The sequence below is a fragment of the Saccopteryx leptura genome, chromosome 8, assembly GCF_036850995.1.
Source record: "Saccopteryx leptura isolate mSacLep1 chromosome 8, mSacLep1_pri_phased_curated, whole genome shotgun sequence".
In the NCBI taxonomy this organism is placed as follows: domain Eukaryota; kingdom Metazoa; phylum Chordata; class Mammalia; order Chiroptera; family Emballonuridae; genus Saccopteryx; species Saccopteryx leptura.
Genome location: NC_089510.1, coordinates 70,837,033 through 70,848,873, shown reverse-complemented (window position 1 = coordinate 70,848,873; position 11,841 = coordinate 70,837,033). Strand labels below are relative to the sequence as shown.

The 11,841-nt window shown below is 35.1% G+C and overlaps 1 protein-coding gene across 2 annotated transcripts in view; it reads right to left on the bottom strand.

The window, feature by feature from the left end:
- Nucleotides 1-2,521: 2,521 nt before the first annotated feature.
- The window catches only part of DCUN1D1 (defective in cullin neddylation 1 domain containing 1), a 36,512-nt gene continuing 27,192 nt past the window's right edge, over nucleotides 2,522-11,841 (bottom strand). For both annotated transcript variants that reach the window (XM_066347140.1, XM_066347141.1), the window contains exons 5-7: nucleotides 7,853-7,935; nucleotides 7,533-7,629; nucleotides 2,522-6,236 (exon numbers count right to left, since the gene is read on the bottom strand). In XM_066347140.1, coding sequence (XP_066203237.1) covers nucleotides 6,157-6,236; nucleotides 7,533-7,629; nucleotides 7,853-7,935 — 260 coding nt within the window. In that variant the 3' untranslated portion in view covers nucleotides 2,522-6,156. The remainder of the gene's footprint in view (nucleotides 6,237-7,532; nucleotides 7,630-7,852; nucleotides 7,936-11,841) is intronic.

The window sequence follows — 11,841 nt, the reverse complement described above, 5'->3', positions numbered from 1 at the left end:
GGAGCATGAGAGGAACTGTTACGGGCGATGAAAATGTTCTAAAACTAGACTGAGATGACGGTTGCACAACTTATAAATTTACTATCGAATCATACGCTTACAATGGGTGAATTTTATGGTGTGCAAATTACACTTCAATAAAGCTGTATTTTTAAAGTACCATTACAACAAAGTCTTAGGAATGACTATTTTAAAGCTCTGGCTGACAGCCTATTCACCTAACTTCAATACAATTAATTTTAATATATTATCAACTGACTAGTATTATTTGCTTAAAAACTAAACATGCTAATTTTAAAGGACCCCAGGCACACACATCTCTAAACCTTACTGATCAAATATTGCTTTTAGCCGGGCATAATTTAACAGGTCATTGTCTACAGCTCACATTTTCTCTTAGCCAGTTTTCCCTAATCCTACAGCAATGTTTTTCAACTGTCCGTCTGCAAACTAGTTAGCCACCCTGATGTTGTATGAAGATTATAGACCTCATGACTGTAGTCGAATTCACTTATGCTTAGGGCAGTTGCCACTTACCAGCCTGTATCATCGATGAAAATACTACTGAGGCTGTCTTAGATATCTTCAGAACTTGTAGGCTCGTTCAAACTACCTTTTGCGCTGTGCACAACATTTACAAATCATGCACAACAGACAAAAAGCATTCGGACCAATTGTGCAGCATCAATGCATCGGACATGTGGAGTTCGGAAATCAAGCCCCAGCTTGTACCGGGTTGCATGTTATGCTCAGTAAGATAAACTTTCTTGTTATGTGTTTCTGTTTCTGGCTGGCTAGGTCACCAGTCCCCAAGTAAAAAGGCTGGGAACTACTGCACTACAGTGTTCCTTTTAGTGTGTGTGTGTGTGTGTGTGTATGTGTGTATATATACACATATATATATATACACATATATATATAAAATAAAACAATTGCATTGCCCAAGTTTTAGTTTTTAGAATATTTCATAATCTGAAATAAAATGTTAAATGCTTATATTGAACATGCATCTAAATACATATGTACCTTCTAAATATAAAATGAATATTATCTTTTTTTGTTTTTTGTTTGATCATTAAGCCACTCACATACAGTAATTTTTTCATTATTTCAAATCAAGCTTTCCTTTCATTATTTGGTTCAAAATCCTTTTTTGCTTTAAACGTATTTGATTCTTCTTTTCAAAGCAGGGCTGCCTCATCTGATCAGACCAGCTGAATTCCAGTCTGACTCCATCTCTCCTCATGACACTGAAAAATCTACCAAAGAGGATTTCCCTCTATGCCAGCCATTAAAAAAATTTTTTAACCCAACATTTTTTACCCTCCAAAATCTCTTATGCAATACCAATATTCCACAAGGAATAAAATAAAAAGCTGCAGATGACGTGAAAACAGAGGCATCCTGCCTGCTATGGCCCAACTTCACGAAACAGAGCAAGGCTTGAAAACCCATGCTCTAGGACAAGCAACATTGATTTCTGCACAGCACAAATACAAACAAATAAAACACACTTAAGCAAACCTCATAAAAAAACTTGCATATACTTAAAAATACTTTTTAGAATCTCAATTTTAAAAATGGATAATTATGATTCACAAAGTATCTTCAAAATCCCATAAAGGGCCCTGGCCAGTTAGCTCAGTGGTAGAGCGTCGCCCTGGCGTGCAGGAGTCCTGGGTTCGATTCCCGGCCAGGGCACACAGGAGAAGCACCCATCTGCTTCTCCACCCCTCCCCCTCTCCTTCCTCTCTGTCTCTCTCTTCCTCTCCCGCAGCCAAGGCTCCATTGGAGCAAAGTTGGCCCGGGCGCTGGGGATGGCTCTGTGGCCTCTGCCTCAGGCGCCAGAATGGCTCTGGTTGCAACAGAGCAATGCCCCAGATGGGCAGAACATCGCCCCCTGGTGGGCATGCCGGGTGGATCCCGGTCGGGCGCATGCAGGAGTCTGTCTGACTGCCTCCCGTTTCCAACTTCAGAAAAATACAAAAAAAAAAAAAAAAAAATCCCATAAAGACATTACTTTCAGGAATTCCATCTGCTATACACGCTGTGTACCTTTTATCGTAATTTCCTTACTTATGACAGATTTAAAAACAAAAGGTCAACCAGAGATGTCAAAAGCCACATTACCACAGAACACTGAGCCTAGTGGCAAGTTACCAAATAAACTAGTTGGTCAGCAGGAAATGCCAATTACCCAACAGGCTGTGAAGAAAAAGATGGCAAGAATGCTCTGGAAAACCATTTTGTAACTGTATTAGTTTTTAAAAAAACAGCACTACCTGCCTCCAGAATTAGGTACAATTCAAGTTCAACCAAAATGGCAACAAAGAGTAAGGACAAACCTGGAAAAAGGGATGTGTACAATCAGAAATTTTCAAATTTATCTTAACTGTAAAATATGAACCCCTTCCCCTCAGAAATCAAAGGTAAAAGTATTGTGATATATAACTTCACCACATCGTTATAAAGTAAAAATATAAATTGCTACATGCTTGTAAAAATGGAGGCAAGTGAAGAGTTCAGAAATATACTCGTTTATAATCAATTAAATGATGAGCCATAATTTGAACCCTAATTATCACATTATGTAGAAATCACAATTCAGGTATTGTGTCCTCAGTCATTAAGATATATGTTAAATAATTTACATCTTAAAAACATTTTATCATTACATTATCAAATTTGATAAAATCTTATCAAAACATCTATGTATTCAATATAAATCATATTTTTAAAAGTATAAAGTAACATTTAAAGAAAACTGCTGAGTTGCCAAATAAGTATTTTCTATTAAATATACATAATTTAACATTTAGAACTACATAAATTAATTCTTGCTAAAAGTTGATTCAGGTTTACAAAGGCATACTTTGTGAACTAGAATAAATTTCCCAGCACCACTTTCTTTTTTATTCCAAAATTCTATCATTAGGTTTAACTTTCTTCTGTCATTCATAAGTTACAGAAGGTTTACAATACGTAGTCTTAATAGTAACATGTTTTTAAAAAAATCTAAGCAAAGTGCACGTTAAACTAGCTACAACTACTCAAACTTCTTATCAAATAAAAAATAGATGAACACTTCATTCAGTTACATCTTTCTGAGGAAAAAATAGTATACCTTGCTTAAATAAGAATTCCCCAGTAAGGATATTATATAAAAGATTTCCCGTGTTTTATTAAGTTTACTTTCTCTCATTAAAACTTTTTAAAAGTCTAATGAAGAACACATACTTACAATGCCATATTACACAACTACAGTACTGTTAATTAAATAAAGCAGCCCAGTAGAGTTGTAAACATTTTAAATGCAGTAAACAAGGCTTGGCATGTCTTTTTCTCCCTAAAACGTGCCATTACAATGTTCTTTCCATGAATAATTATTCTTCCTGGATAAGTTTTTAGGTATATTTTAGTTTTTAAAAATATTACATTGAAATAATATGTGAAAAGATTTACTCATGGCAATTTCACTGAAGCTTTTATTGCCTCTGTTGGTAATATGACAGGGATTGTAAGAAACACAATTGAACTTACAGAGATATGCAGGTGATAGTCACTAAAGATAAAATCTTGATCTCAAGTATTTTGATATGTGGGCACTTCTAATTTTATACACTTTACTATTTAAAAAGCAATACATTTTAAAATTTGTACCTGTTTTGACATTTGGCAAAAAGGCAACTGTACCAGTGGTTCAGTTGAAAACAAAAGAATTAGCACGGGGAGCTGACCGAGTGCAGACTGTTTCACTAAGGAATTAAGCAATTCAAGTGGGTGTGTGTCTCTCCCAGTCTCTCTCTCACACAGACATGCGCTCACAGGGACTTACACACAGCCACGGGTGTATCTCAGTACACAGTATTCCCTTTAGCCACACACTGATCCTCAGAGTAACCATACCACATTAAATCAGTCTTCTCTTTTCAGCCCTAGTAATAGTATTGTTTAATTCTAAGAAGCCATCATAGAGTGAACAACCTTAATTTTTATGCTACACATAATTATATTCAAAGATGTACGTATTTTTGTTTATAATTACACAGTAATTATAAATGTTTAGTACCAAACTGATGACAAATACTATTTTGTTGAAAAGGTGTTGCATTTAAAAGGAAAAGTCTGTAAAACCCAAGGCACTAAGCCATGAACCAATATCAGACTTTTACGAAAAACAATTTATATTGGGGGGAGGAAGCTAATGGGATTTCATTTCAAAACACAGCATACCCGAATTAATCAACCCAAAACAACACCATAACTCAAAATCTTCAAGACAGGAAACAAAATAGTACATATATATAATTAAAATTTTTTTTCATAATTGAAGTTCCTCTTTATATTTACAAATGTGAAATCAGGAAATACTTGAAAGAAAAGTAGCAGGATTCCTCTTCTTTTTTCTTCCTTTTTTAAAAAACAAAAACCAATTTCAGTCACCTCAATAGAATTTTTCAAAATTTTCTTTTGGAAGAATAGTATTCTTGAATTAAAGTTATGATCGGAATATTAATATAAGATCTATGGGAAACCTTTCCAGTCTATTTCAAAATCAGGTAAATAAAAAGTAGTTTTAAAATGTCATTTTTCTTAAAATCATTTCCACATCTAAAATGTACTATTAATCTGAAGTACATTTTTCTGATAATTTCAATGTCAGACCTTAGAAAGTGCCTGGATACAACCAAGCAAAATCTATTCCTGCTATATAGTCCACAGGCATCCAATATTGAAGTTTCTCATTTTTTAACCTACCCTACAGAAATGTTTAAAAAAGCAATAAACCCTCCTTCACATGTCAGGAAGTAAACAGGGAAATAAGCATTTTCAGCATGAAAGCAGTTCATAGTTCTTGTAATGAAAATAATACATACAAGATAGAACTCGGCTTTGATGTGAAAATGTCAGATCTGAGTGAAACAAAAACAGTCAAGAGACTGAATAATTTATAAAAATAGAAGCCAGATTGGTATTTTGCATCAAATGCATGCTTGCTTAAAAATCTTTGCTCCTGAAATATTTGGCAACCACAGTGATTAGCAGTTAAAGCAATTTCAACAAAATAAAAAGTCATCAAAAATGGACTATTTGTCTGAAAGAGCAGTACCTATAAGGATTGAACTTCATGGCTCATCACGTCCATTTTCAAAACTTAATTCCTACTATCTTCTTATAAATTAAGAATTTGTGTTCCATAGTGTGCTAAAACAAAACAAAAATACAAACAAATAAAAAATAAAAATAAACCCTCATGCCTAAATTTAGAATATTGTTTTGGGTAGCAATCTAAAACATTCAAAACAAATTAAATAGTTTAACTTATTCAACAGGTATATAAGCATTTCAAAATCATAATGAAATCCAATTATGTAGTGCATAATGTAGACAGGAGTAGATTCTAACATTATGCAGACATTTTCTAAATGAAAGCTCCCTGTTGGACAACTATAGATAAACATGGGTAAGATAAGTACAGACTAGTTCTGTGAAACCTTTTGAAATCGAGGGTCTGAAACACAATAAATTGTTCAGGTAAGCACATGAAATTATCCTAAAATTTTTCACGCTGGTTGACATTTTTTTCCATCAGATTTTCTACTCACATCAACAATACATGTGATTTGCCAGGAAAAAAATAATCCCCCAAACCAAACACCATTCCAGATCTGGTTCACTTAATATATCATTCTCACTGGAAGTGCTATCAGCATAGTCTTTGCAACTAGCCCAAAGCATATATTTAAGAAGTTTTTATAAATTGTTTGTGATGTTCATGTTTAATTCTTATGCCAAACTGTTTTCTGATGAAGACAGCATTGTGCTTTATGCAAGAATGGAAACCTCAAAATAATCACCATAAAGCTTCTAAGACTTATGGGAGAATAAACTAGGATGGTCCACAGATATATGATGAAATCCACAATGTTGGAATTATAAATGGTAAGAGCGGCCCAGACTAGAAGACAAGCCCAAACCACCATTAGAGAATGAAATATGACATGGTCCAAGATGTATCCTTAAAGTTTGTCTCAACCCTCAGTCTGAATGATAAGGATTGATCTTCAGTTCAGTCCAGCCAGCAGAAATTGACTGTGCAATTTTCCGTTGTATTTATTGTACAGACTATGTACATTCTAGAAGGTTCCTTTAGTGCTACACTGTTGTACTTTTTGTCCCAGCAATTTGAGGGCGTGCAAATTCCACAAAATCATCAATAAGAACAGGCCATGCTCCTGGGGGAAAAATATATGGGAGAAAGAAAAGAAAGAAAAGCAGAAATAAGACTAACATTTCAATAGATTCCTTTATTTTTTAAATATCTTCTCCATAATAAAGTATTTATACATCATTACAAATATTCCCACTGATAGAACTTCTAAAATTCAAGCTTTTTAAGAGTTTCTACCTAAAGTATTTCTTACATTCTCCATCATTCCAAAACTTGACCATTCCTTGAAGGATAAAAATAACTCTCCCGGTGATCAATCAATAAGATTATGGTTTTCTGAAGGCCACTGAAGTCAGGCCACTAAAGTGATTTGGTCAAAGCTGGCAGCCTAAGAAATGGCCATGACATAACAGCATGCTGCAACCACAACAGGTTGGAGAAAACAAATTTTCAGGCATTTTGTATAAATCTTACAAAGAAATTTAACAGCAAGCATCAAAATCTACCCTATTTCACGATAATTACTAAAAAAATTTAAATTGCACATATGCATGCCTCTATATATCTGTATGCCAACCTTTAAGTCAGAAAGTTCTTCAGTTTTGTGTAAGGCCTAACAGCACAATTATCAGTCATATGTAAGATTAGACATTTCTTACTTCTTAGTGAAAACTATAAATTACAATGAAAACAAAGAGAATAAACATCATCTCTGGTTAAATGTCTCCAGGACACTTTTAAAGGAGGTCAGAGTCACTGCAGATTTTTCAGAGAATACCTCTGTCTATTCAACAATCTCAAATACACATCCTGCTAACCCTCAGAGGGACTAGGTGTGTGTAAAGAAATCCGTGTAAGTTACCACCACTTCTAGAAAACGGGCAGTAGATGGGAACATCATCTTTACATGAAGGAATAACAGGGAAGCATTCAGTCAGTGACTTTCAAATGCCCAAAGTACTGCAGTAGGCAGCTGAGGTACATTTCAAATTAGACAAAGTCACTACATTTAAGGAGTTTACTAATCAAGTTCACAGACAAGAGAGATGGTAAAAAAATACATTTAAGTATAAAAATATTTTCCTAAGAGAATAAACTGAAAATCTCAAATATGGATGAAAATTACTCGTGCCTTTCTGGAAGACATAAATACTGAGTTGGTATTTAAAGAAACAGAGTAACATAGATTGGTAAAGAGGATGAAGACATCTCATATATTCAGAAGAGCACAAATAAAAGCTTAGAAGAGGGAAACCCAACTCCAAGAAAAACAGAAGCAAACAAGAAGTCCAAAAGTATATGATAAAAGGAGGCAGGTAAAAAAAAAACCCAAAACTGGAAGGGCAAAAATTTTCATTACCTTCTTCATCATAATTAGACATGTCATCTGCAATCATTGTACTAAAGTCTAAAAGAAGATTCCAAGTATCTTTCGGTATTGATCTTTTATGATGTTCCTATTAAAAAAGAAAATCCAAATCACTAAAAAGATTTTCAAAAAAGCAGTCCAGGTGATGCTAAATATAAGAATGCAAAACAACTTGTGTATAGAAATTCAGCTAATTTCTCATTCAGTGACCATTACATGCTCTGAAATGAGTCAGTCATGCTTTAAAATAGTATTTTCAAACAAAACAAAATTTTAGAGAAAACAAGAAACTGCAGAAAACATGAACTTACCAACAAAAATTTATTCCATAGGTCTAAGAATTTAAATCTTCCATTAAGCACTAAATTCCAGTAGGCAATGGCCATTTCTAGATCTGTAACATTAAAAATAAGTTACGCATTTCAAATGCCATGAATATTTGTCCTTATCAAGAAAAAACAAACAAAACCAGAAAAAAACAGGTAAGATCAAAGATAGCTTTAAAAGAAACAGAAGTTTGCACCCTGAATACTGTACTTATGTATTAAATATTTCCTAATAAGCCCTACTAGAATCTATATAAACACAATAAGTTAAAATAAATTTCATGTTAAAAAAATTTTTTTTAAAAGAAATAAGCCCTGCTTGGCTGGATAGCTCGGTTGGTTAGAGCACTGTTCCAAAGCACAGAGGTTGCTGGTTCAATCCCCGGTCAGGGCACATACAGGAACAGCTCAATGTTTCTTTCTCTTTCTCTCTCTCTCTCTCTCTCTCTCTCTCTTCCTCCCTCTCTAAAATCAAAATCAATAAAACAAACATTAAAAATTTTTTTTTTTAAAGAAATAAGCCCAAGGTTTATGTTCTGGTTCAACTGCCAACAAATGGTCCCTATCAGGGCAAGAAGGCTATCACTTACCTCATAGGACTCATAAGGTGTTCCTGAAATTTCAACTAGATCATGTAAATAGGCATGCTTGACTAGTTCAAAAGTACTCAAATGTTAGTTACTAGTGTTTCCCGACCTCAGCTGTTTTGACATTTTGAGCCAGGTTAATGTTTTGTTGTGGGGGGATGTCCTATGCATTGTAGGAATAGCAGCATCCCTGCCCTCTAAGCACCAGATACCAGTATCAGGCTCCATCTGATGTCCAGTGGTGACAACCAAGATGTCTCCAGACACGGCCAAAGGTCCTGAGAGGCAAAATTGCCCCCAGTTGCGAACCACTACTATAGGTTGTATTGCAAAGAAATGCTATCCCAATTTTCCAAGATGTTAGTTGTCTGCTCCTGTCCTCAAGCAGACTATTAAGAATTTTTATTTAAGAAGTAAAATTAATAATAAACTAAGACTTGTTTTTAAAACCTGATGAAATAACATAATGGCCAGTAAATTGGGTTTGGAGTCAAGAAGGGTAAAGAAGCAAGATTGCCACACAACAAAGACCTACTCCTGTCACTGACTGATCAGAGAAAGACCTATGGTTGTTTTCAAGGAACCAAAGCAGTTAAGAAAGTATCAAGCTTTTATGAGTAAGTTTACTCTCCCGGTCAAGAAAAATCACATCCCAAGTAACTTAAAAGTCCTTTTGGATTTGATCTCCAAACCACTCCTGATACTAATCTAAGGAATCTTGAGAGACTAGGAAAGACTCCAAAAAGGCTTACATCCTACCTCAAAAAAATATATAAAAGGTCACAAGGCAAAAAATCCCCCATCTTCACTGGATCTCAACCTCTTTAAGGACAGAGACTACATACACCCAACCTAGCAGACTGAACCCCACCCAGGCATGAGAAACTGCTGAGAATGCACTTTCTGTGGTTCTGTGTGCAAGTGTACCCACCTTCAAATCCATCAGTATTTTTTTTTCAAACACAATGGAAAAGGCGCCTTTTCCCCTCCTATTCAAGGACAAGCCCCTAACACCACTATTCTGGATCCAATACCATCCTGGTTTTTCAAGGCATCCTGTCTATTGTTTATTAATTTTCTTCTCTTCTACATCTTCAACTTTGCTGTTGTCTGCCTTCCCACTCCACAAAGAAACAAGCTCAGATTATCACCTATCTCTAAAAAGTCCTTCTTGGTTCTGTCATTCTTTTACTAGCTATCCTCATTCTCCTTCTCTTCACAGATAATCTTGTTACACGGAGCCTTCTACTTTTATACAAAATGTGTTCCTATGTCTGAAAGTCAAATTCAGACCATTATGTTTTAAGAGAACTAGAAATATAACACCAATTCCTAATCACAATTCCTTTTTTAATCTTTGCAGTCTGTAAAGGTCTATACCCAATATTCCTTTCAGGTTCTTTAATTTTGTTCTTTATCAAATAAACATAATTGTCTAGCTTTAAGTGTAGTAAAATTGCTATAAGCATGTGCAATAAGATTTGCTATTATTAACATGCTTAATAATTTCCTTCACTCAAAAGAATTAAATGTATAAGAACTAAGTTTATTATTAGTGTTATCATTTCTTCCTTTTAACTAATTTATACAAAATAAGAATGAGAAACAATAACTATTCAAATAACTGCAAACAATGAGACATTTGTAGCTAATACCTAATGCAAGACTGAGGAGAGGAGTGCTCAAGTATGATGTTTGAAAGTTCAGGTTGTAGAAGAGAACATTTTGTAATCTACGTTCATTGTCCTGTTTCTTCGTCTCCCACACGCTATTTAATTCTATAAAGTAGTGTCCACCTCTGCAATTCACCCCACTGAAAGCAATCTCTGGAAGGTTACAAGAGCCTTCTGGTTGCCAAATAAAGACCCTGATGTCCTTAATTTACTTGGCTCTCGGATGTAGTTGACAAAATTGAGCATACTTCCTGGGTGGGACTGTCACTTCTTTCGCTTTAATGATAGCATGCTACTGATTTTACTCTGGCCTCTCTGGCTTTCTTACTCTTAAACAGGCTCCTCTCTCACCATCAATAAATAAATATAAGTATTCTGAAACACTGTATGTCAGCAATAACCACTTCTACTTCCCTCAGAGTTTTCAACCTTTACCTTTCTCACGTTATATGCTCAACCAAATCTAAAAACTCCTACATCTGAACTTTAAGGACATTCTCAAATGCGTATCCACAAAACACTCCAATTCAACAGGGCTTAAACTTAACTCATTCTCTTACCTCTACAGACCAGCTATTCCACCTCTCTCAATGAATGTCATCAGCCTATATAATATTTCTCAATGAAACTTCTCATTGTGAGAAACTGTCCTATGCACTACAAGACACTTAGCATCCCCCTAATGTCAGCAGAAGCCCTCAGTCATTATGACAACCAAAAAACATCCCCCACATTTCCAAATACCCCAAGTTGTGTTGAGTATTGTAGGGAAACTCCTTTCTTCCTCAGTGCGTACTAGCGATTGAAGCTCTCATCCTAACCCCTCCATCCCACTGACAAGCTGACACTGGGGTCCTCTACGTGTCCAGCCAAATCACTGGGACAGCTTCAAAGTCAGGCCCTCCCTCTACTTCTGCCTCTACTCCTTTTAAAAAAACAACAAAAACTGTTTTCAAATAGTTTTCAGATGCATTGAAATTAATAATAAAAAAATTTTAAATAATAGTTATCAGGCATATAAATTTGGTGTCACTTCCATTCTTAAAATTCTTCAATGATTAAAACAACAATGAGATAGATACCACTACACACCTTCTGGAAGGGCCAAACTCCAAAACACTGACAACACCAAATGCTGGCTACAGTGTAGAGAAACAGAAACTTTCATTCATTGCAGGTAGGAATGCAGAATAGTACTGCCACTTTGGAAGACAGTTTGGCAGTTTCTTACAAAACTAAACACAAGCTTAAAATAAGATCCAGTAATCACACTCCTTGGTATTTACCCAAATGAACTGAAAACTTACATAACAGACAAAAACCTGCACATGGATGTCTACAGCAGCTTTATTCATAACTGCCAAAACTTGGAAGCAACCAAAATGTCCTTTAAAAGGTGAACAGATATATCAAATGTGGTACACACAAAGCAATATTCTTCAGTCCTAAAACAAAATGAGCTATCAAGCCATCAAAAGACATGGAGGAAAACAAATGCATATTAATATTACTAAGTGAAAGAAGACAATGTGAAAGGACTACATACTGTACGATTCCAACTATTTAACATTCTGGAAAATGCAAAAGTTTGAAGGCAGTAAAAAGATCAGTGGTTGTCAGCAGTAAAGTAGGAGGAAAGGATGACCAGACAGAGCACAAAGGATTTTTAGGGCTGTGAAACTACTCTGTATGACGCTGTAAAGGCAGGTGCATG